Source organism: Hibiscus syriacus, unplaced genomic scaffold, assembly GCF_006381635.1.
Source record: "Hibiscus syriacus cultivar Baekdansim isolate YM2019G1 unplaced genomic scaffold, ASM638163v2 tig00005678_pilon, whole genome shotgun sequence".
Classification (NCBI taxonomy): domain Eukaryota; kingdom Viridiplantae; phylum Streptophyta; class Magnoliopsida; order Malvales; family Malvaceae; genus Hibiscus; species Hibiscus syriacus.
In genome coordinates this window covers 678,703-705,824 of record NW_024062064.1, presented here as the reverse complement: position 1 = coordinate 705,824, position 27,122 = coordinate 678,703, and the positions used below count along the sequence as shown (strand labels likewise).

Genomic DNA, 27,122 nt, shown 5'->3' with positions numbered 1-27,122 from the left:
GTTGTAAAGTCATTGACATTGTATCTAATCGGATTATGCTTGTTGGTCATAGAATATGAAACATATATATGGTGTATTTAGATTCTATAGATATGACTAATTTATGCCTAGTTGCTAAAGATGAGCATGATAGTTGGTTATGGCATAGGAGATTAGGACATGCTAGTATGAGTGTTTTGCAACGACTAATTCAAGGAGACTTAGTTAGAGGGTTGCTAAAGCTAAAATTTGATAATGATAAAATCTGTAATGCTTGTGCTAAAGGAAAACAAAAGCGAGTTTCTTTTAAATTCATTAATGATGTATCAACTAGTAGAGTATTACAATTAATCAATTTAGATCTTTTTGGGTCATCTAGAACTACTAGCTTGGGTGGAAAACAATATGCATTTGTCTTGGTAGATGACTACTCTAGATATACTTGGGTTCTATTCTTAAGTACTAAAGATGAAGCATTAAAAAATTCATCACGTTTTCAAAAGTAATCCAAAACAAAAAATGTTACTATATAACTAGTGTTAGGAGAGATCATGGAACTGAATTTGAAAATCTTGGATTTACTGAATTTTGTAATTCTAATGGTATTAGCCATAATTTTTCAGCACCTAGAACCCCTCAACAAAATGGAGTCATTGAGAGGAAAAATTGAACTTTAGAAGAAATGGCTAGAATCATTCTTTGTGAAAACAATTTGCCAAAATATTTTTGGGCAGAAGCCACAAATACCGCTTATTATATTATTAATCGAGTTATGATTAGACCTATTTTGAAGAAAACTACATATGAACTTTTTAATCGAGTAATGATTAAAAAGCCTAACATTAGCTATTTTCATCCTTTTAGATGTAAATGTTTTGTTTTAAACAACGGTAAAGACAATCTTGGCAAATTTGATGCTAAAAGTGATTAAAGAATTTTTCTGGGTTATTCCTTAAATTCTAAAGCTTATCAAGTATTTAATAAAAGAACTTTAGTTGTAGAAGAGTCTATACATATTGTTTTCGATGATAATCTCCTTCCGAGGAAGGATTCTTGTGTGAATGATGATGTAGGTATTATAAACATAAATGATGTTGGACATGACGTTGGAGAACCATCATCAAAGAAAGAAACGAAAGATAATGAAACTCAAGATCCTCTCGAGAATCCAACCATTTAAGAAAGGGAAGTCTCTTACCCAAGGGAATACAACTATGTCAAGGATGGTGAAATAATAGGTGATCCATCCAAAGGGGTAACAACTCAATCTTCTCTTAGAAATATATGTAATTATGTTGCATTTATTTCATGCATAGAGCCTAAGAATATTAAAGAAGCATTAAATGATGAACATTGGATTATGGCTATGCAAGAAGAGTTAAATCAATTTGAAATAAGTAGAGTATGGACATTAGTTGAAAGGCCTAGTAATAAATCTATTGTAGGTACTAGATGTGTATTTAGGAATAAGCTTGATGAAAGTGGTAATATAGTGAGAAATAAGGCTAGACTTGTTGCTTATGGGTATACTCAAGAAGAGGACATAGAATATGATAAAACATATGGTCCCGTAGCTAGGATGGAAACAATTAGAATGTTATTAGCATTTGCTTGTTTCAATGAATTTAAATTATATCAAATGGATGTTAAAAGTGCATTTTTAAATGGTTTTATAAAAGAAGAAGTGTATGTGGAACAACCTCCTGGTTTTGAAGATTCAAAATTTCCAAATCATGTTCTTAAATTGACAAAAGTTCTTTATGGTTTAAAACAAGCTCTTAGATCTTGGTATGAAAGATTGTCAAACTTTTTAATTGAAAAAGGTTTTTCAAAAGGGAAGGTTGACACTACATTGTTTTTAAAGCATAAGTGTAAAGATTTATTAGTAGTTCAAATTTATGTTGATGATATAATATTTGGTTCTACTAATGATGTTCTTTGCCAAGAATTTTCTAAGCTAATGCAAAGTGAATTCGAGATGAGCATGATGGGGGAGCTCTCATTTTTCTTGGGACTCCAAATCAAGCAAAGAAAAGATGGCATCTTCATAAATCAAGCTAAGTACGTCAAAGATATGCTCAGGAAGTTTGGACTGGAAAATATGAAACCTCATGTCACTCCAATGAGCTCATCAACAAAGCTTGACAAAGATAAAGGAGGTAAATGTGTGGATGTTAAATTATATAGGTCAATGATTGGTTCTTTGCTTTATCTAACCTCAAGTAGACCAAACATTATGTTTAGTGTTTGCTTATGTGCTAGATTTCAATCATGCCCTAAGGAATCACATTTACTAGCTATTAAGAGAATCTTTAGATACCTTAAGGATACTCCTAGTTTAGGACTTTGGTATCCTAGAGACTCTAGCTTTAGCTTGCATGCCTTCTCTGATGCTGATTATGGAGGATACAAAATAAATAGGAAAATCACCTCTAGTACTTGCCAATTCCTAGGAAATATGTTGATTTCTTGGTTTTCAAAGAAACAAAATTGTGTTGCATTATCTACCACTGAAGCGGAATACATTTCAGCTGGTAGTTGTTGTGCACAAGTTTTATGGATGAAACAACAACTTTTTGATTATGGAATTGAAGTAGATACCATTCCTATCAAGTGTGACAATACTAGTGCTATTTGTCTCTAAAAATCCCATCCAACACTCTAGAACTAAGCATATTGAAATTAGACTAGAGACCATGTCGCTAAGAAGATGTTGTTCTAGAATTTGCTGATACTTTACACCAATTAGCGGATATCTTTACAAAACCTTTAGACAAAGAAAGATTTTGGACACTAGGAGAGAATTTGGTTCAACTAACCTATCTTCACTTAGTGTTTAAAATAATTTTAGCACTTTTAAATTAGACTTGAAAATGCTTATAAAATAAAAAATTTTGAATGCATTCCATGCTAATAGTTAGGAGGATTTTATGATCTTTAGTGAAAATTAATTATATGTTCAAATGTAGTTTAAGGATAAAATTGAGTGATTGAACATGATTATTTTCAATATATGAGTTGTCAATACCACTAGAGCTAATTATTTCGCATTTTAAGTGTTTAAAACGGATTTTTGACATTTTTGTGCATAGTGCATCGATGCATCCCATTGAATGTGCATCGATACATCATGAAGATGCACCGATGCACTCCTTGAATGTGCATCGATGCACAATGCCATGCATCAATGCATCCATCGGGTTTTTGGTTAATAACCCTATTTCTTCTTTATTTTCTCAAACACTCTTAAAAAACTCTCAAGCCACCGATCGTCCCCTCTCTCTCTAAATTCTCCATTTGCATCAAATCAACGTATTTTTTACGTATTTCGATCATTTTTCAACTCGTAATCTTGCTTCTATCATCAAATCATGCAACACATCATCACATTCTCTCTTAAATCCAATTTTTTAAGGTATTATTTCAAAAACCTCTATTTTATTTATAACTAGTTTTAATTAGTTCTAGGATAAAAATTTCATCGGCATTGATTGTTTAGTGTTTAGAAACCATATTTTACAAACAATTAAGTCAAAAACACTCAAATTTTCAATTGATTTTTGAATTTTCTAAATTAAAAAAATCAAAAATTATTGATGTTTTTGATTTAATTGTATTGTTTTCATGAAAACTATACGTATTATAATTTTCAAATATTATTTTATATAGTTTTCAAAATCTTGCCCATTAGGATTCAGTTTAAAGAACCTTGAATATTGCTAACTCAATTGAGTTTTGGGATTGATTATATTGCATACATGTTTTTTTTAAATTGCAGGTTACCTATCCCATTCCATTCCTTAATCCATGTCTAATCTAAAACGACCTAGGTCCTCTTCAAGTCGATCTAACCGCCCTCCTATTCCTCCTCCACCACAAAATCCAAAACCAAACGAACCCGAATTAACCATTCTTAACTCTTGCTTCAACCAACCCGATCATCGTAGAGTTGATTTATATGATAGGTTCGTTAGTCATTTTCAATCTTACAAAATTCGAGAGGAACGTATCCCTTCCATTCAAGCAATGGAAGATATTAACTTTACATATCTCCCAGTTCTTTTTTCTTGGAAATTTGATAAATTGTGTCAAATTCAGCCCATTGTCTATCAACAATTAGTTCGCATTTTTTACTCTAATGCGGTATGTGTCCAAAACGAGCGTCAAACTGGGACTATAGGAATTAGATCCTATCTTTTAGGAAATTTGTTTATATTGACTCTGAGACTATCGCTAAACAGTTTGGACTGGATGACGATGGTTTATATAATGAGAAAGAGATTGTGGCATCTCTTTATCAACCTAATGCTAGTGTTAGTACTTTACGGTCTCATCACGATCGATTCCTTCATTTGATGATTCTTGGTGGTTTAGACCATCCGGAGGTAGGTACTTCACTCTTCGTGTCAGAGATTTATGGTGGATACATTGTATCCATCATAATAAAAAGATAAATTTGCCACAAATCATTTTTAGTGAACTAGTAGATACCATAAATGTAGTCCCATCCAAGCATGTAGAAACTTTAGTTTATGGGTGTCTACTTAGTAATCTCTTTATCAAACTCGATCTTAGAGTTTCTCTTGATATTCTCATTCCTCTTCAAAACAAAATCAATCTCGCTTCCTTGAAGAAAGCTGATTGGAAACAGGATGAGGAAACTGGTCTATGGGTTTTTCGACCCAATAAGCAAACTCTGGGAGCCAGTTATTCACGAACTCCTCCTGCACCTAGCTCTTCTCGTGCTCCACCTCCTCTGGCACCAGCTGCTGACGATGATCCTGAGCTTCAACAACTAATACAAGATATTGACGATCATGTACCAGACAATGAGCCCGCACCAGAACCAGCACAACAAGAGGAACAAATGCCTCCATATTTTCGATCATTTATGGAGTCATTTGATCTACGGGTTGCTTCCATGTAATCTCAACTGACTGAGTTTCAATAGGAGATGCGTGAACGTATGGATGCTCTCATATTTGAAGTGCGAGCACATTATCCTCCTCCCGATCCTCTGATGGAGTAGATCTTTACTTGCCATGCTTTCTTGGATTTAGAACTTGGATTGATAAACATTTTGATGTTCTTGGATTGTTTGATTTTGGATGATTATATGTTTGGATTTATGTTTTGGATGCTTGGATATTTGAGCTTAATACATATTTGGTGTGTTTGAATTTTTATCTTAATTTTTGCATCATTTAGACATATATGACCAATTCTCCATTACACATTTTATGTATGAATATTGTTTTATGAAACTAATGGATAATCTTTCTCTTGATTGTGATCTTAGCAGCTTAAGCTATATTAACTAAAATCATTTGGCTAAATTTTTCTTTTCTTGTTTAAAAACCTTTTAGAGTCTTTTTGATTTAACAAAAAGGGGGAGAAGATGTATCATAGTAAGGGGGAGTAATTTCAAATTTGATTTCAAAAATGATTTTCTTAAAAATCTTAAAATTACTCAAATGTTTTGTTATATCAAAAAGGGGGAGATTGTTGAAAACATTTTGATGTTTCGATATAACATATTAAGATAAATAAATTTTAGGATTTTACAAAAGATTTTCTAAGTATATTCGATATAATTATTCGAATATCAAAATATTACTCCATGTCTTTCAAAGTTCAATTTCAATCCTTACTAAAGTGTAAAGTTGTGTTTTATACTTAAAATATTTTTGAAACAATTTTCACAAAGTATTTCGAACAAAAAACGAGCCAAATATAAAATTTGTGAAGGGAGCACCGATGCACTCACCATTTCGAATGCATTTTATGCATCGATGCACTTCCATGCATCGATGCACTTCCATACATCGATGCACTTCCATGCATCGAAGCACTCAGGTTTTTATGAAAACATCGAATGCATTTTATGCATCGATGCACAGACCATGCATCGATACACCCAGACTTGTTTGAAACATCGAATGCATTTTATGCATCGATGCACCCTTAGTGCACCGATGCACTAAGTGTTCCAACGGTCGAAATATTTGAAATTTACACTTGATGCATCGATGCACCTTGACTATGCATCGATGCACACACGCTCCCAACTGATTTTATTAATTGTTTTCACACTAATCATCCCAACGTTCAGAATCAATTGAAGGAGTATTTAAACAAGCTTTGGAGCCATTGATCAATAACAAGAAACAAGAATCAAGAGAGAATCAAAGAGAAAGCATCAAACCTCAAGTTTGAGCAAATTCAAACCAAATTTCATTCAATATTCATCCTTGCTTTCAAGAACACTTATTGTGCTCAATTGTATTATTCTTGAGTGTTCTTTCTTTGTTCTAGAATTGTGCTAACATCTTTCTTTGTGAGGATTTTCTTGTAAGTTTGCAAAATTTGTATTGTTCTCTTTGGGAGAGAGTGTTCTCAAGAATTTGAGGTATAATTCTTGAGAGATTTGTAAGGTTACTCTTTATTCTCAAAAGAAAGACAAATTAGTGAATTAGTGGAAAATCCTTAGTGTGGATAGCTAAGGTAGTAGACGTAGACTTTGGTTGAGAAAGTCGAACCACTCTAAATCGTTATGCAATTATTTTCAATTTTCTGCAAAAGCTTCCACCGAAATTTTAATTGTCAATTCACCCCCTCTTGGCTATATTTTTCGATCGATTAACTCAACATTTATGACTATTTATAAGTTTTACTTTATTTTATAGAGTAAACTATACCAGAGATCACCCAACTATAATCCCTTTTCATTTTGACCACCATTTTTGAATTATTGTCAATCAAACCACCTAATTATTTAAATGCATTCAATCAGGCCACTAGCCGTTAACAGTTAACGGAAGTGCTGACATGACAGTTAATAAAATTGATATAATTATAAATTTGGTCCTTAATATTTATAAATTATTTGAATTTGGTCATAATTTTAATTAATTCAATAAATTTAACCTCCAATTCGATGATAAAATGTGGCACTACCATTAGAAGATATTTTTTAAATTTTAATTTATTTTGCATCCAATTAGGTGATGACACGTGTCATCATCTTATTTGATACAAAATTAAATAATGAAATAATATTAAAATTGAAGGAATTGAACCAGCAACCTGGCTTTCTTGTTAGCACCGCCTGAACCATTAGGCTAAGCTCTTCAACTGACATCATTTTGCAACATTATATATGTTATCTTTTTAGCTGAAGACCATCTTAAGTTGAAAGGGGGGAAAAATGCATTTCCAAAGTTATGAACTCGAGTCTTGAGTGAATAGGCGTGCACCAACCGCTAATTCGCTAAACTAAGACTAACATTTGCCATAGATTCTACAGTAAAATATATTTAACTTGAATTATAACGAAAACATTAATATGGATCTATCATCAAAATTTTTTAAGCAAATTTAATTAATGGTTTATAACTATATACATTTTATATATTTTTTAAAATATAATTAATATAAAATTTAAAATAATAAATTTAATATGTATAAAAATTAATTTAAAATTTAATTTTATCAAGCTTGATTTTTTTAATAGAAGTCACTAGTATTATTAAGTGAAATATCCGAAATTATATTAAGAGTTTACAACTATCATCGTAAACTAAATACATGATTTGGACTTTTCCTATAACATTGAAACTAGTCACGTTATGTCATATAAGGATCATACATGGAAAATGTTTAAAAAACCCAACTAAGAGACTAAAATAGATACGAATAAAATTGATTGCATCGGTAAACAAACCACAAAAAGAAATTAAGATATTGAAAAACCACTGAGAACTGCATATCAGAGCCGAGCGTCTTGAAAAACTATCCACAAACACAAAATCACGCATCCAAATTCAATCCAAAGGTCCATTGCAGGGAAGATCAATAAGATTTTGAATAACACCATCTTGATCAGTCGTGGCATCATAAAATCCAACCCTAAACGATCGAGAAAAAATTGAAAAATGTGCCACAAAGATAGAGATAAACGTGCAACATAGGCATAATTATTCTTATTAAAAAACAAAAGAAAAAACAAAGAGAAAAGAGAATCGACGGTCGACAACTAATATCAAAGCTGATGTCACCGTTGGCTAAAAAAACAAAGAAGAAAAAGTTGATATGATCTATAAAAAATGATACAAACTCAAAGGGAAAAAAAGGAAGACAAAGGAGGAAGAGAGAAGCTAAGGAAAGACAAAGGTTTATTTTTAGCAATTTTATTTTATCAAAGCTTGAATTCATATTTTAAATTATATTTTTATATAATCAAAGTATAATTTTAATTTATTTAATATAATTAATAATATTTATATATAGTTATAAAAATTATTAATTATATTAAAAATAATTTAATGAATATATATAAAAAATAAATATAAAAATCTAAATATTACTTTTCTTTTCTTTTTTTGAAAAAAATGTTAGTTTCCTTTTTTTTCCTCTGCCATTAGTTATAATAAATTATATATAAGACGTTGTGTTTGTTACTAATGGAGGGCATTAGCTTAGTGGTTTGGGCATGGCTATAGCACATAAAATCTGTTGGTTTGATCCCCCACAATAGCATATTGTATGCTTTCAACATTTTGTATCCAGTTATGTCAGCATCTGATTGAATGCAAAATAAAATAAATAAAATAATTAAAATTAATAAAATATCTTCTAATATAGTAGTGTCATATTTCATCATTTAATTGAAGATTAAATTTATTAAATTAAAATTATGACCAATTTAAAATAATATATAAAAATATTAAAGATCAAATGTTTAATTATATTAATTTTATTAACTGTCACATCAGCACTTTCGTTAACCGTTAACAATTAGTGGTTCGATTGCATGCATTTAAATAATTATGTGGTCTGATGGATAAGAATTCAAAAATAATGGTCAAAATGAAAAGAAGCTATAGTTGGGTGGTCTCTGGCGTAATTTACCCTATTTTATAATAGTGCGTATCAGTATATGAACGAGGAAAAAATTGGGACGGAGTTAGAGCTTGGAGGTGAAAAAAAAACTCGAGTTAATTAGAAAAATGATTTTTCTTTGAATTTTAAACTATTCAAATTATTCAAAGTCAACTTAAACTTATGTTTGAAATTTGAGTTTGAGCCAAATTTAAATTTATAAAGCAACATTCAAACTAGATCTTAAACATCTGATGAGTTCGATTATGTCACATTTGAGTTACTTGAGCTACACACAAAATTTCTTCAAAAATCATTTCTCAAGATAAAAAATTGTGCAAACTAATTATTTAATCATTTAACTATTAATTTATTTCTATTTTGGTTACCCAACATTGTTTTTCAAAATCTTACTTAATTTATGTTTTATTTTTCTTTCGGTCATTTATAGTTAAAAAATAATGATTATATTGATGTTTATCATAATTTTTTATTTTCATGTTAACAATTTAAGAACATTTTTAATTATTTTATTCAATCAATAAAGTGATAAAACCAGTAAGACATTTTCGATAAATTTTTTAATGATATTTTACTTATAGTGATCAAATCATATATTAATTTTTTTTAATTAATGTGTCAAATAATTATTCTAATAAAAATAATATCGGGATAATTATTTATTGATAAACAAATGACGTTCATGATAATAACGTAATTTTTAAAATTTTAGTGGCGATCTTTTACACAAAATATTAATGTCTATTGGTGTATTTTTTTCCTATTTTTCTTTTAAAAAATTAAAATAAAATCGTTGATTAAGAAAAGAATATCTTATTGTTCCTAAGAAGGAAAAATAAAACTTTAATCAAATTCTTTGTTTCTCAATTCAAACTCAAACTTGTGTTTCATTGAGGATTTTCATTCTTAAGTTGATTTCATCCGCATCCCACCAATTGTTTTTATAATAAAAGAAATAAATAAATTTGATAGGTTATTTTTTTTTTTAAATCTAAAAGGTTAAAGTGCACAAATAATCATTAAAGTATGTTAAAGTAATATTTTTGGTCACGGAAATTTTCAAAATTACAAAGTGGCTATTGTGCTTCCCTAATAAATATAAAATGATCATTAAATTTATCGAATTAGTATAAGACGATATTTAAAGTTTTAAACTTATTAAAATTTATCACTATTTTATAAAATACAATGACTATTTCATAACTTCCAAAACTTTAAAGACTAAAAATATCATTACAATATATTTTAGTGACCATTTACATACTTTACCCAGTCTAAAATGTGCAAGAATAAAGCGTAAACTACATCATATACCATCAAACTTTAAACATTGTATTATTTTTACAATTGAACTTTCAATTTTACTGATTATAACATTAAATTTTGATTTTTGTTTCAATTATACCAGTGGGTATTAAACCATTCAAAATGTTATCCATTTTGGCACGAAATTTTCAAATTTCCCAAACCAAATTCGAATCAAGAGGAAAACTCAATAAAAAAATAAAGGGTAAACTATGACATTGACTACCTAACTATTTAGTCCTTTCACTTTTGCCACCGATCTTTCGATTTTGACAATCAGACCACCTACGTATTTAATTGTTATCAAGTAACTGTTAAAGTTGAAGGAAGTGCTGACGTGGCAGTTATAAAAAATTGGCATAATTATACATTTAATCCTCTTAATATTTATATGTTCTCTCAATTTGTTCTTAATTTAATTTAATTAAAGGGCTAAATAGTTAGGTGGTTAATAGTATAGTTTACCAAAAACAAATCCAAACTCCCAAATTTTAAATCCACATGTTTCTTTGATCACACTAGATAAATCACGCTTATGGTGACTCTTTTTCTGCAATCCTGAAACTTATTCGACGAAATTACTTAGAGAAAAAAGAGAGAAGGATTAACAATGTATTTGATTAAGAGAGACGGGAGGCAACAGGCACTTCATTTTGACAAGATAACGGCGCGGTTGAAGAAGCTGATCTATGGACTTAGTATCGACCACTGTGATCCGGTCCTTGTGGCTTAGAAAGTCTGCAATGGTGTTTACAAAGGGGTTACTACCAGCCAGCTTGATGTGTTGGCTGCTGAAACTTCTGCCGCTATGACCGCTAACCACCCTGATTATGCTTCCGTAAGTTTATTTGTTTATTCTTTGGAATAACAATATTAAAATCCATGCGAAACTTTTACTAATTAGTATGTATGATTGCAGTTGGCGGCGAGGATTGTTGTTTCATATTTACACAAGAATACTAGGAAGTCGTTCTCTAAGACGTAAGTGCTTTCCATTTAATTTAATTTCTTTGATGTTTAGAGAATGTGCGGTTTATAAATGTAGGATTAAAATAATGATGATGTTTATGAGATCATCGTGAAATTAATATGATTATCTTTTCCTTTTCTTATCAACTCTTTTCTATTTTGAATTATGATAAACTTTTTAGCTAAGTTGTGGTTTAATTATATACACAAATTGCTGATGATTTTTTTGATTCATATTGAAAAGTCTAGTTTCAAAAAGCAAACCATTTAGCTTGTGAATTAATTTTATTTTCCCTTGGTCAATGCTAAAATTGTGTTGGTCTTACCAGATCTTGACATGTTTGTAGAATTGGAATTTTGAATGGAAGTGATCCATTTTGTAAAGTGGACGTGTGTTATCTAGCTAAAACTGTGAAAGGAAGTGACATCAAATGCTTCTCTGTTGGATACACTACAAAACAGGTTGTTAGCAACGTTTTTAAACGCCGTTGAAAATTTTTGTGGCGCAAAAACAAACGCCGCAAAAGGTAGTGACGTTTGTCGTTCACAAACGCCGCTAAAGATTATGTTTTTTAGCAGCTCTTTTTTATAAACACCACTAAAGGTTATGATATTTAGCGGCGTTTGTTTTCTCCAAACGACGCTATTTATCTTTTCTTTTGTTGCATTTTGCCCAACAAAAATACTGTTAAATGTTTTGACATATAGTGGTGTTTGTTTCTAAAAACGCCACTAAATGTTATGTCATATAGTGGCATTTGTGAATGTGAAACGCCGCTATTGACTTTGTATATAGTGGCACTTTCTGTATAAACGACACAAAAGATCTAGACTTTAGTGGCGTTTTTCAAAAACGGCGGTATTAACTATGTATTTAGTGGCTTTTTTTTTTTATACAAACGCCGCGAATTAAAACTAATTTTTCAAATGTTGTTTTCTACTCTTTCAAACATAATAATTTTGCTTCTACAAGCTAGAATCTCAAACTAATTTTGACTATATTGATACACATTTGTCCATAAGAACAGCTAATTGAAGATATATCAATTGATCAAAACACAAATCAAATAAGGAGCTAAACGGATTTCAATGAAGATTAAAACCAGTAAAAGTAGTTGCATATATTTTTCAAACACTAATTTCATCTCTAACACAGCAGAATCCCCTAAACGATGAGAACTACACCTAATGGAAACCTAAAAATGTAGATTCCAGAAGCATACATCTTACACTGTAACATATAAACGATACTATTGATATACATTATCAAGCCCTCTCTCCCCTGATCCTCCTTGCCAGCTGGATATCCTTGGGCATAATGGTAACTCTCTTGGCATGAATAGCACAGAGGTTGGTGTCTTCAAAGAGACCCACCAGATAGGCCTCCGCAGCTTCTTGAAGAGTCGCTACGGCGCTGCTTTGGAACCTCAGATCCGTCTTGAAATCTTGAGCGATCTCCCTCACCAGTCTCTGGATTTGAAGCTTACGGATCAACAGCTCCGTACTCTTCTGGTTCTTCCCGATCTCCTTCAACGCTACCATCCCGAACCTGAAATGGTGTGGCTTCTTTACTCCTCCAGTGGTCGGAGCAGACTTCCTGGAGGCTTTGGTTGCCAGTTGCTTACGTGGCACCTTCCCTCTTGTTGATTTCCTGGTTGTTTGTTTTTACGAGCCATGGGTTAACTGACAATGATCGGAAGACTATATTTGGTTGCAATGAAAACCAACGGAATTTGTTGATTGGATTTTTGATCAATGCTAAGGGAAAATGGTTTTGGTAGTATATATTAATAAATTTCAATATATTTAAAAAAAAATCAGAGCACGCGCGGGGGAAAGTTTTCAATGGCAAAAATCTGGACGGTTAGATTATATCTTATTCATCAACGACTGTGGATACTTTTCGACTCGGCGATCCAGGTCATGATCCATGACACTAATTTGTAATTAGGCTTTCTTGTTCTAATTATGTAATTTGGGTCCGTTTGGTTGGGGGAAAACATTTTCCCCGTTTTTCTGTGTTTGATTCCCGTAAAACAAAAAGCCAATGGAATTAGTTTTCCGGTCAACTGAAAACTCAAAGCAAAACATGGTAAAATGACTTACCGTTTGGAAAAGGGTAAGTCATTTTCCTTCGTTCTCTCGTCCCTGCTCCACACCGAAAAACCTCGCGATCTCCAAGTTCCCCCGGAATCTCCCTCATTTTCATACACTCTTTGGGGAAATGGAAGAGTTGCCGGAGCCGATTCGTCTGAACTCTAACTTTACTTCCAGTGATCTCCCCTTTGAGCTTTCCAGCAATGATTCCAGTGTCTCTATTTCTTCAAAAACCCGAAGCATTTTTTTTGGGGGGATTTGAATTTATGAGATGTTCTTTATAATTGTCTCCTTTATTCTATTTAGTTCCTTACACATTTTTGGTCAAAGTTAATAATTTTTTAACTTTTTTTTTCTGGCATTTTTCTTTTGTAAATTGTGTTTTTATTTATTTATGTTTAGGTTGCTCAACTGATCTGGCTGTTGATGTCGATGTTAGCGACGGAGACAAGGGTTCTGAAGATTCAGGTTTGATATACTCACCTCTGATTGTTCTCATTTTCTTTGTCTGTGTTGTTATTAGTCATGTGGGGTGCTAACAATGGGAGTAGTCTTCTGAATTAAACTAATTTTAAGTTCTGGGATATGATTCTGACTTAAAAGTGATATCTAGTTTCTTGAAGTGACTTCTTCAGTGTTACAAGCATCAATGTGTTCCTATCGATACTGGAAACATGATCATTTTTAAATTCTTTATTGCATATAGGTAGGCACTAGGTTGGTGTGCTTAGGCAAGAATTCAAGAAGAGTACAATCCTTGATGACTAACAAGATTGTTGGATCATTGCCCTGGTTGAGCTCCTAGCTGCCATCTTTTTTTATTTTGTTACGAATGATTGAAACCTAGTTCGTAAATTTTTCTTGATGTAGTATTAAGTGATTGTACATTGGTTGTTTCTTCAATTAGAACCCCTATTTTGGTAAGCATTAATATATTCTTAATGTTTTATCTTAATTCAAATTGATGTTCTATCATTTTTTGGTCTGGGGAATGGAATTCTAAAATTTTAAAATATTTATGTAGATCAAATTGTTGTTCTATCAGATTCTAGTATGACCTCAACACTGTGTGTTGATACTGATTGTTGAACACCATCGGAAATCCTTGCTACTGTGAAGTGCTTCTTGCATTGATCATGGTTTAGGGTAGTGTTAAACCAGTTACAGGTTGAATTGAGTTGTATTGTTGTGTGTATGTCTATTTGTATCTCTGTATGTTTTGTTTTTATCTTAGCTTCTAAATCTTAGGAAGTATGTGTTGGTATAGGCTCTTTTTATATGTTCCAGCATGTACTGATTTGGAGCCTAGATGCCGTACAGTCAAGGGTTGGCCATGTGTACCGTTTTTTCATGTAAATCAAGCATAAGGGTTAAGCCTAAAATATTTTAACATTTTTCATAGTAGTGCTTTCGATTTTCTTAGTGCATTGTGACATGGGGTACATGAATTTTATCAAAAAGGAGGATTAGATATCCCTTAGAACATGTAATTACTATAATCTTAAATGCGCTCTGCATTTTTTATGAGCGGCATTGTTGATGATATGCACTGTTTTGTTGGAGATTGTTATGGCCAACAGTTTTGGATCTTATTTGTGTATATATTTTTGGAGTTTGGGCAGGGCATAGATTGGTTAGAAACTCCCTCCAGCTTGTTCTAACTTCTTTCACCATCTACTGCAAACCCTCAACCTCTTAACCTTGCCTTTTACCACCATGAACTTAGTAATCAAAGAGGGAGGGTTAAACAATGTTGAAGTGAGGTAATAGAGAGCATTTGGTCATAGCAATGATCATTGATAGTTGACTATCTTGCAGAAAGAGAAATGTTTCCGCATATGCGTTAAAAGGAAGAATTTGGTCCTTTTCCCTCCCTTCCAATCTGTTTTTTTTTAATGAGATATATTAAAAGTGGTCAAGTGATTGTTTTGAGCTTCATCTGTGGTCCTCAGTTTATTGGATTTGAATGGCGAAATTCCAGCCATATCTTATCTCTTTTATGAAGTATGATTATATAGGTTTTCTGTTATCTTTTATTGTTTTACGTTAGTCATCTTAAGAACAAATCTGTTTACTTAAGATTACTTGATCTTGTATTCAATTTTTTGTTAAAATTCTAGCCACATCTTATCCTGTGTTCAGTGTTTTGTTCAAATTTCATGTTCAGGCCTGTGGTTGGGCCCAAGCCCCTCTGCTTACTCATGGTTTTCAATGCTATAAGCATCCAATTTGTACAGGATGACACTGGTCGTGTTTGTCATATAATCCGAGCCACATTTATGCTTTGTCTTTTTATGCCTGACTGACCTAAGTTTTGTGATGAATAGTTTATAAATTTGCAGTTTGTCTTCTTAGTTCCTCTTTTAAATGAACTAGTATTGACTAGACTGCGAGGTTTGCATGAATTGCTTTTTCGGGGCATAGCAGTTGCTATATTTACAAATCAATGTTTGCCGATATGCCATTGTGCCATTTGTTCAGGTCATTGCTGCTGTTTTATATATTTATATGATCAGAACATAATGAGACTCTAGGTCTTTGTTGTGCGCTCTATTGTCCTGTATCAGAACAAAACAAATCTACATATACATCTTATTCTCTAACTCAGTTCAAAATGTGTTTAAATGATCATCGCTTTTTCTTATTCACTTGTATGATTGTGGTATCATGTTCCTTGATTTTACCTATATTTAGTTTCTGTTGAGCAATGTTTTATATTCCACCTGAGCAATGAAACCGAGAAAACCGACACGAACCGAGTAAAACGGTTCGGTTCGGTTCGGTTTGGCTTTAAACGGTTCGGTTTAAAGACTTCATTTTTTTGATTCGGTTCGGTTCGGGTTTTCCATATGGAACCCATTTGTTCCATATTAAACCGAATAGGCAATTTTTGTAAAAAAAATTATAGTTTCAAGTGATTTTTTTATTGAAAAACCGATAAACCGAACCGAACCGAACCGAACCGAAAAACCCGAACCGTAAAAAAAACCGAACCGAACCGAAAAACCCGGTTTCGGTTTTTTTGGTTTTTTAACTATTCGGTTTCGGTTTAAATATTGAAAACCCGTTTATTTCGGTTCGATTCAATTTTTAGTAAAAAACCGAACTGAACCGAACCGAATACACTCCTATTACACGGTTATGTTGTTTTTCCTGCATTAGGAATGGACCACTATGTCATGCCTGCGCCGAGAAGGGGTGAGATGAAGCATAAAGGAAGAAATGTAGTTTGGTCGGTTGCAATGGACAAGTGTCTTATTGAAGCTCTGGCCATTCAGGCTAAAAACGTCAATAAGATTGACAAATGTTTCAACGAAAACGCATATACAGCTGCTTGTATTGCCTTGAAAGTTGTTTGTAGGTTGGATATTATTATTGTTTTAATGTGATAAATCCTTTAAGTATACATTTTAACACTATTATTATTATAATAATGTTATGTACTATTATTGTTTTAACGTTGTGTACTATTAATTAAACCTACATAATTTTTATAAACTTTTATAATATATTTTTAATAAATTATTAATATTATATCAAATAAACCTACATAAAATTAATTATACGTTGAAATTTATTTCTAAAAATATGAATGAATAAACATCATGAAGATTTTAAACCTAAAATAGTGTATTTATAACATAATCAACATAAATTATTAATCTCATCTAAATATTTAGTTTAATGTACTTATAAAAATACAAATTTTTATAAAATATAATTATATAAAAAATAAAATGAACCTTTAATAAAACTAAAAGGTAAAGAATAAAAACATATTGAATATGTATGTTTTTTTTATTAAAAACAGATTCTGAAAACTGTTTTCAGAAAAATTAATCAAATAGTGTAAAATATTTTACAATGTACCATCCAAACACTGAAAAATATTTTCCAGAAATGTGATTCATTTTCCAGATTTCATTTTCCGGAAAATATTTTCAGTGAAACAAACGGACCCAACATTTACTAGAATTCAGTATACTTAATAAAAATAAAATTGCATTTAAATTTGGTATATTTAATGTATAATAATGCATAATTTTTATTTTTGTGTAATTATATATATATAATTTTTAAATTTTATTTTTATAAATCGTTAGTAACATTATTATAGTGGTAAATGTCAATATTCACCTATAGCCAGTCATGGCAAATTTACGCTTTAACACCAAAAAAGTGAATTTGAATTTAATTTGAGTACAAATAAAAGATACATTCGGGTAATAAAAAAAATCCATCAAATATACCTTTAGAAATTTACAAGACTTGCCATTTGTATCAAGTAACAAAATAGGTGAGGGGGAAAAACTGAGAAAGGGTTAAAGGGGTGCGAGACTTAGAAACTATAATCTTGCGGCGTTTGTAAATACAAATGCCACTAATGTACTGATAAATTGCGGCGTTTGTATAAAAAGCCACTAAAGTATGAGTCTTTAGCGTCGTCTGTATAAAAACGCCACTAAAGTACAACATTTAGTGGCGTTTATATAAAAAAAAACCACTAAATTACAAGTCTTCAGCCCGCGTTTGTATAAAAACACCACTAAAGTACAGTATTTAGTGGCATTTATATAAAAAATGCCACTAAAGTACGAGTATTTAGAGGCATTTGTGCTTAAATCGCTACTAGTATAGTATTTAGTGGCGTTTGTTCAAAATACGCCGCTAAAAACCCATTTTGCTGTAGTGATAGTGAGATCATATAGATCGAGACTTTGATTATTTTGATTTCAAAACTATTGAGAGGCCCTACCTCTTGAAAGTCCAAGGGAAGGTCATAGAAAGGCCTCAACACATGTTAATGAGCGTTACAATTAGAATTCATAAGGATGACATTGATTCTGTTATCAAAACTTATCACATGATGTATCAAAGATGGTTTGCTCATGCTTCTCCCACACTTCTCAATGATGGAACTCCAAGACCTCATGTAAGATCTTTGTACACACATGAAAGGAAGTTGCTTGACTTTAATGCTATTGTTCATTAAATTCTTTTACATACATATGTGGTTCTTTAACTTGTGTTCTTGTAGTTGAGCAGTTGCTTCTTGTAGTGTAACGCCCTGAAACTCGAGTTAGTAGTTCGGGTTAACCCGAGACTCCTTTCAGAGCCCAAAAGATTTATTAAAATAGTTTGGACCAAGTTTAATGAGAATTGGGCTGAGTTGGGCCCAAAAGAATTAGGAAAGATGATGATTTTCTTGTTGGCTTGAAAGTGTTGGGACCTAAAGAGTAGTTTACCCATTTTTAAGAGAAGCTGAAAACTTCCTCCATTTTATATTAGATTCACGTGAACCAAACCCAAAAAAAATATCTTACCAAATACTCTTCTCCTTTTTCCTTATAGCATTTTCCATTTCCCTTCTTTTCAAGAGCCAATCTTCAAGCACTCCAATCTTAGTTAGCTTGAGCCAAGGTAAGATTATGAATCACCATTCTTCAAGCTTTAATTGAAGCCCCATTTTTGCAAGTTTTCCTATATGGTTTCCAAAATGGGTTTTTGGGAGGTTTAATAAATCCAAGGATTCTAGGTTGTTTTTGTTGGATTTAGGTTATTGGAAGTATTCTAATCCTTATTTTCATTATATAGATTATTTAGAAACTTCTTTTTTCTTATCTTGATTAGTGAAAGAAGTGGGTGAAGCCTCCAAGACAAAGGGGAAGGAAAAAGCTTCCATTGAGTGAGTTTGAGCTTTGCTTTAGCCTAGAAATTAAGGTATCCACACTTACAACTTCTTTATAATTTTAGTGGGTCGTGTTAATGTAATGATATAGCATTTTGTGTTTGTTTTTAAGTCTTATGCAGATCAAGTATCGATATTATTGGGTTAGTATCGATACTTGTTCTTCATTTCTAGGTAGAAACATATTTTCTAGGCAGAAGTATTGATACTCTTTCAAGAGTATCAAAACTTTGAGTCATAGTTTCTAAACTCTCAGAAAATATCGAAATTAGGCAGAACATAAGGTTTAAAAGTATCAATTTTTATATAAAGTATCGATATACTTGGGCTAGTATCGATACTTTCAGTCTGTTTTGGGAAAAATGATCGTTTTTAAGGGAATTAGAATTCCCCCGAGGTACCCCAATACTTCAATATATCATCAAATAAGACTACAAGTTGAAATATCACGATGATTAATTCAAACATAGAAGCCAAATAATTAGGGTGTCATAAAACTAGTCTTGGTTGATGCTCGGGAAATAATTCGGACACTTGAGTTCCTCTAGTTTAGGGTGTCGAAAGTATAGATGCAGTCCGGATATCCATAGGTAGGGCGCAAGGCCCTTAAAATTGACTAGCTAGGGCGCAAGGTCCGACACTCTCAAGGGGTGGCCTAGTTGGGGGTGTGGTGTCCAATGCAGTGATTCCGAGGGCCACATCCTCGGTAAACTAGAGGAGTGCGTGAGCTCCGAGATACATAAATCCCTCAGCCGCACCATGATGTCTATCATAGAGTGGAGAGGGAATATCGCAAGGATACTCACTAATATTGCCTTGATATGCATGGTATTATTTTCAGTTATTAAAGCATGTTATAAATGTACTCATATTAGTATATTTTAATTGTTAGTGTGGCACTGGGCTAGTTAGCTCAACGTTTGGAATTTGTTTCCTTACGCATATTAGGTGAAGATCAGTAGAGGAGCCTTTTGACTAGAAGAAATCCATACCAAACAACAGAGCAGAGTACGTCTCAAATTTCTAAAGGGCATGAATATTCAAAGCTCTATTTTGTAAATTTGAGTCGTAAATTGTTTTAAATACATAGTCTATATATTTTTGATTTATTTTGTAATTATGGGAGCTCCCGACTGTAAACTATCTTTACATGGATTTTATTTTCTATTTTATTGCAAGTATTTACACATGAAGCTTTAATTTCAAGTGAGTATGATAAGGAAATTTGTTGGTTAGCCACTCCGGTGGTTCCGTGTGGCACTCTCATTGGTTGACTGTGTGTCGTACTGGTGTAGTGTGTTACATGTTGTGCATAAGAGAAGACAATATTGAGGGAATATATGACACTTTGAAGGAGTGTGCTATCATCAGCAAATCATCTGGAGAGATTGGTGTCTCAGTTCACAATATTCAAGCTATGAGCAGTTATATTCGTGGAACAAATGGTACATCTAATGGTATTGTTCCTACGTTACGGGTATTCAATGACACTGCTCGTTATGTTGATCGAGGGGGGGGGAAAAGGAAGGGTATGTTTGTATTGTTGTACATTTCTATGCTATGTTTTCTGACAATGGTTGAATATACCCTTATTAAAATAGTTGTCTTTGATGCATTTAATGTGTTTTATAATATCCAATAATGTGTAAAAATTGCTTCTTTAGGAAGAACACCGGGCTCGAGGTCTAATTTATGCTTTTTGGGTGCATGATCTTTTTATGAAAAGGGTTCAAAGTAAAGGGCAATGGTCGTTATTTTTTCCTAATGAAGTTCCAGGACTGGCAGATTGCTGGGGTGAAGAATTTGAGAAGCTTTATATTCATTATGAAAGAGAGGTTAATACCGTCTTATCTCTCATTAATGCTTCTTTTATATTTTCTTCTCCCAACTAGAATTCATTTCTAAATGTTTTAAATATTTAGGGCAAGTCAAAGAAGGTAGTCCAAGCACAAAACTTGTGGTTTGAGATCCTGAAATCCCAGATAGAAACAGGGACCCCTTACATGTTATTTAAGGTGATTTGTCCAAAGAAGCTTTATATTATATGGAGTATTTATGTTCTCAGATAAGTATTGAGTTCTTAGCCCTTTGTTTCCCGCACTTTTGTTCCAGGGTACTTGCAATTGAAAAAGCAACCAGGAAAATCTTGGCACCATTGAGTCTTCAAATTTGTGTACCGAGATAATCGAGTACACAAGTCCAACAGAAACTGCTGTTTGCAATCTGGCATCTATTTCACTACCAAGATATGTGAGGGAAAATGTAGGTTACAAATGGTGCTTATTCTGTACATAGTTGCTCTATCTAATTCTGCATGTTAATTTAGTTAACTTATAGATATCTACTGCAGGTGGTTCCACTGGAGTCTCATCCATCGAGGCTTGTTGGTAGTAGAGGTTCCCACAATAGATATTTTAACTTAGACAAACTGGCAGAGGTTTGGTTCTTTACCTTGCTAATTCACTCATCCATCTTTGTGTGTCACTTTGATTAAATCATGAATGTATCTGTTGGTAATTGATATCACTGGTATTATTTGTTGACAATGATTGTGATGTCCTTTTTTTTGGACTGTTGTGACAAGTTACTGAGATTGTTACAAGAAATCTTAACAAAACAATCGATGTAAATTACTACCTGGTTGAAACTGCCAAAAGATCAAACTTACGTCATAGGCCTATTGGTATTGGAGTTCAGGGGATTGCAGATACTTTCATCTTACTAGGCATGGCCTTTGATTCACCTGAGGTATATTGATCACAATTATATGAATTTTGATATGCCTTTCAATTTGAATTTGTTGTCTGATAGTTCAGCGGTTTTGAATTTCAGGCTCAGCAACTGAACAAGGGCATATTTGAGACCATAGACTACCATGCTCTGAAAGCTTCTTCTATTATAGCTGAGAAAGAGGGAACCTATGAGACATATAATGGGAGTCCTGTGAGTAAGCTATGTGATTTTGGTAATTCTTTAATGCATGCAAGTATTTTGGTTATAAAATTTCAATGCGATTGCAATATCTTGCTAAATGCTCATTCTTGCTTACATGTTATGCTCATTTCTGTTAAATTGTAGGGTATTCTTCAGCCGGATATGTGGGGTGTTACTCCTTTAAACCGGTGGGACTGGAATACTCTTATGAACAGAATAGCTAAGAATGGAGTGAGAAATTCACTTTTGGTAGCACCTATGCCAACTGCTTCAACTAGCCAGATCCTTGAAATAACGAGTGCTTGCTTTGAACCATATACTTCCTGTCACACTCTGCCCATAATTTTCCACTAGAAAAAAATATATATAAATAATAAGCATTATAAATAAAATAATAAACACTATAAATATTAAATATAGAGCACTAGAGTAAAAATAATGAGGCATGGGGTTTTAAACGTTTAAAATATGTTAGTGGTAGATAGTGGATTAATCACTATGAGTTTTATACATTAAAACAATGTTAGTGCATATAGTGGATTAATCACTAAGCAATAATATATTTGTTTTAAATGTTTAAAATAATAGAGGGTTTTATTGGTTTTAAAATATGGGTGATTACCCATGTTTTGCAGATTCAGTTTATTCGAGTGTTAAACTCATTTTTCCCTCACTTAAGCTAGTTTTCACCCCTCCTTCTCCTCCTCCTTGTTCCAGCCGGCGGTGGACGTCACCACCACCTACATCGGATGCACCCGGCCTCCGTGAAGCGATTCCGACCAATCTCGCTCCGAAATCGGTCATAGTTAGGCCAAATAGAGAAGGTAAATAGACACTCAAAACCCCGATCGTCGTTTTTAATTTTGTCGATTCCGACCATTTCAACGACCGTCTTCTTTCGTCTGTTTGTCGTAGGTAAAGTCAGATCGTTTAATCTGAATAATATTTCAGTGTTTAGATTGAAAACATATTATATTTGTTGGTTTAGATTATTGATAAATAGTTTTAAAAGAGTGACTATTATGTAATTAATTTCGGTTATGGTGGTATTTTAGTAAATATTGTTAAAAAATGTTAGTTTCATAAATACTGTTATGAAGGTGTTAGTTGCGTAAATATTTCGAAAAAATGATGTTATTTTCGTAATTAATTTTAAAAGGGTGCTAATTTTGTAAATAAATTTATTTTAAGGTGCTATTTTATAAAAGTTAACTATTAATTGTGAGCACCTTTGACCAGCGTTGACCAGCTAGTAAACGACCGTTGACTTTTTCCGGGTATACCTATTTTGATAGTTTTCGACGTCCCAAAACCGTTTCCGAAGTCCGTTTCGCCAAATTCGAACCCGAAGGCCTCCAAATCGTCAGTCAAACCCGTTGAATACTTATATACTTAAAAAGTTTAGCTTTGAATAATTAAGTAAGACTTGGGGTTGATAAATTATTATTGTTTGAAGGAACAAGAGACTCTCTGGATCGTTCGACAGCTCGACCCAGCTCTTCTAGATTAGTTAAACCACGTGTGCCAGTATTCACCCGTAAGACCCGTAAATTTTATGATTTTAGAGATTAATTATGTTACCCATTAGTAATATAGTGTTATTATAAATTATGTTCGAAAACTGTGGCAGAGCGTGGCGAGGCCAGCAATCACTAGATCTACTATTTGAACATATTATCGAGGTGTGTTCCCTAAGTACTATTTAATTGTTTTATATGTTTTGAAATATGGTACATTGAAAGCTATGATTTACTGTTTATTGATGGTTTATGGATAATGACTGATATATGACTATTGGTTTTCACTGATAAATAATAGCGGTGTTTACTGATTTATGGAAATTATGCTTACTGCATAAATAGTATTTTTGAAATACTGATTTTGGGTTGGATTGAATTACGGAGGTATAGCTCTGATCAAGCTGGTAAACCTTACGGACTTAATAGACTCTTGGGTAGGCTCACGAGCCCCAACGCTCTATTAGGTTAGCCCCCTTTGCTGTGTGCTTAGGGTAAGCCCTATAGACTTACGGACTTAAGGATACAGGCCCCAAAGCCTATCCTTAGGTTGGCTTCCTTTTTGCTGTGTGCTTAAGGAAAGCCCTATTGGACGCAGTTCTGGGGAACTGCAGATGGTGTACAGGAGAAGGGTTTTATACTATGAGTTTCAAAAGTTAAATTTTATGATGATTTTATGAATCATTACTCGTTTATTATACCTATTATGATTTTATTATACTATTGGGACGCACTGAGCCTAGCTCACTTTTCGAAAATGTTTTCCCCCTTTCAGATACTGTTGGTTAGATACCCCGGATCAAGCACTTGGAGGATCAACATATATCTTGGATTGCATCTATTTGTAATGCTTTTATATTTCAATTGACTTTTTTTGGTAACATGGGCCTTTATTTAAAGTATTTGTTTCAGAAATGAACATTGTTTTCACTACTGATATTTGGTTTATGGTGATCCAAATTTTATGACATGTTTTAAAAATTAAAGTTTTAACTATTTAGTTTTATATTCATGAGTTAGATTTTATCATAATTTATTATATCCTTTGATAAATGTATTTATAATGTGATTTACATTGATTGAATATGGGTTTCAGAAAATGTCTTTAAAAATCATGGATGTGATCCGCTAGACTTAGTCGAAACGCATAGGCTGGGTCTAGGGGGTTACATTTAATTGGTATCAGAGCTTTTGGTTTTTAAACCTCAGACTGTGTATGAGTCCAAATTAAAAATACTGTTTTGAAATATTTTACAAAACAAGTTACTAAGGCCATGTCACAAAGTTTTTTTTTATGATTTAAATTGTGTTCGAGACTCCAAGTGCTTATCTAACTCTAGGTTTCATCTTCTGTAGTAAACACCAAAATGAGTACTAGACGTGGACGTCGAACTAGTCGTGGGCGAGGTCGAGTAGCTAGATTCGCAGACCCAATCGATGAGATTCGTGTAGATCCCTCATCTCCGACAGGTGATCCTGCTCCTACGACCCTGACGAATTTGCCTCCTGCCGCTGGTATTGGCATGACTACACCGATTATAGGAGCGACTGATATTGAGTCTGAGTCTACCAAAGTTGCTTTGGATGAGAATTTTTGTAGACAATTTCTGTAGTTGATTTAGGGAGCGGTAAGAGTTGCTGGCGTTGTTTCCGAGGTTCCTATTTTATAGACTCTGATTGCCAATGGAGTTAGAACTTTTGGGGGACAGATTGGTGGAGTTCCTACTGAAGCGGAAGATTGGCTCCAGGATACTGAGAGACACATGGATCAGTTGGGTTTAGACCCAACTAAGAGATATCTGGGTGCAGTTGCGATGTTAGATGGCAATGCCCACACCTGGTGGGAGTCGGTGACTAGTAGTGTTCCTACCGATCGTTTGACCTGGGATTTCTTTAAGGAGCGCTTTCGGAGCCGTTTTCTGGGAGAGCGTTATTTAGCTCAGAGGCGACAGCAGTTTCAGGATCTGGTTCAGGGAGACATGACTATTTTCGAGTATGAGATCGATTTTTTGAAGTTGCTGAAGTATGGATTCAGTATGGTACCTACCGAAAGAGATCGATGCCGTAAATTTGCCCTTAGACTCAGATACGAGCTGCGTAGGCAGGTTGTGACCCATCAGGATGAGATTTTTGACGTGCTGGTGGGCAGAGCGAAGGATGCTGAGGAGGTTGAGACCTTAGCTCCAGTAAGAGACCGTGTTGATCGAGAGCGGCCTGGGAAATTTTCTGGCCCGAACGAGTTCTCCGCACGTCCTGGAAAGAAGACTCGTACTTCGGGTCCTTTGAGAAGCAATACCAGTTCTAGGCCTGCAGTATCTTCACCTTCAGTTGTCAGTCGAGGTGGTTCCTCGTCGTTTTATCAAGGGTCCCTTTGTGAGTATTGTGGTAGTCGACACAGAGGAGAGTGTCGTAAGAAGATGGGTCTTTGCTATCAGTGTGGATCTAGTGGTCATTTATTGAGGGATTGTCCACAGCTAACTTCGTCTGAGCGGACTACTACTCAGACTCCTGCACGTTCCCAGGCATCAGTTCAGACTCCAGCCAGAGGTCGTAGTCAGGGAAGACCTTCCGGATCAGCATCCAGAGCAGATAGTAGAGTCCGACCTCAGCAGAATAGAGAGCCAATAGTTTCTGAGGCTATACAACCAGCTTTGGTTTATGCCACCAGACGTCGGGTTGATAGATATGAGCCTGAGGTTATTGCAGGTACATTTACTATTTATTCTATTCCATATTTTGCATTACTGGACAATGGCTCCACCCACTCCTATGTATCGAGTTCAGTATCTAGAAATCTTCAGATTCCGATTGAGAACACTGAAAATACTATTACAGTTACGAGTCCAGTAGGACAGGTAGTATTAGTGAATAAAGTATTTCGGCGTTGTCCTCTGGAGGTTCAGGGAGAAATTTTTCTCGCTGATCCTATGGAGCTTCCTTTGGAGGAGTTCGATCTAATTCTTGGGATGGATTGGTTGATTAAACACAAGGTAAATCTGGATTGCGAATACAAAAGAGCTACTCTGAAGACTTCAGATGGTCGTACTGTTGTGTTAATTGGTGAACGGCGTGGCTATCTCTCCAATATAGTTTCAGCTATGGAAATTCATCGTATGATCATGAAGGGATATGAGACTTTCATTGCCTGTATTTTGAACACTAAAGGTTCCTTGTCCACGATCAAGGAGATTCGTACAGTTAGCGAGTTTCCTGATGTCTTTCCGGAGGAGTTACCTGGGTTACCTCCTGATAGAGAGGTAGAGTTCGAGATTGAGACTTATCCGGGATCTGCACCTATTTCCATGGCACCTTATCGCATGGCTCCAAAGGAAATTAAAGAGTTGAAGGTCCAATTGCAAGAATTATTCGATAGAGGATTTATTCGGCATAGTACCTCACCCTGGGGAGCTCTAGTTCTGTTCGTGAAAAAGAAGGATGGGTCGCTAAGGCTATGTATTGACTATTGGAAGTTGAACAAGATGACGGTCAAGAATAAGTACCCATTACCGAGGATTGATGACTTATTTGATCAGTTACGAGGAGCTACAATATTTTCTAAGATTGATCTTCGTTCGGGGTATTATCAATTGAAAGTTAAAGGATCCGATGTTGCAAAGACGACCATTCGCACTAGATATGGTCATTATGAATTCTTAGTAATGCCTTTTGGATTGACAAACGCTCCTGCAGCTTTCATGGATTTGATGAATCGTGTGTTCCAGTCATATTTG

At 33.6% G+C, this 27,122-nt stretch overlaps 1 protein-coding gene and 1 long non-coding RNA gene across 2 annotated transcripts; one reads left to right on the top strand and one right to left on the bottom strand.

Moving 5' to 3' along the window:
• Positions 1-12,405: 12,405 nt before the first annotated feature.
• LOC120199858 (histone H3.2-like) lies at positions 12,406-13,357 on the bottom strand. The gene is made up of 2 exons (XM_039200849.1): positions 13,261-13,357; positions 12,406-12,815 (listed from the first exon to the last, which is right to left on the bottom strand). Exons 1-2 carry the CDS (start codon positions 13,355-13,357, stop codon positions 12,421-12,423), a joined length of 492 nt encoding a protein of 163 aa, XP_039056780.1. The 3' UTR covers positions 12,406-12,420.
• Positions 13,358-14,868: 1,511 nt separating this feature from the next.
• On the top strand, positions 14,869-25,743 carry LOC120199868. The gene is made up of 3 exons (XR_005523489.1): positions 14,869-15,344; positions 18,889-18,890; positions 25,732-25,743. It is a non-coding gene; the product is annotated as an uncharacterized LOC120199868 (long non-coding RNA).
• Positions 25,744-27,122: the final 1,379 nt, after the last annotated feature.

What these genes read in the sequence shown, in the direction of transcription:
- LOC120199858 (XM_039200849.1), bottom strand. Translation starts at nt 13,357, where the DNA reads ATGAGGGAGATTCCGGGGGAACTTGGAGATCGCGAGGTTTTTCGGTGT. An exon ending in GACTTACCCTTTTCCAAACG is followed by an intron (nt 12,816 to 13,260) that starts GTAAGTCATTTT and finishes GCTCGTAAAAAC; the next exon opens with AAACAACCAGGAAATCAACA.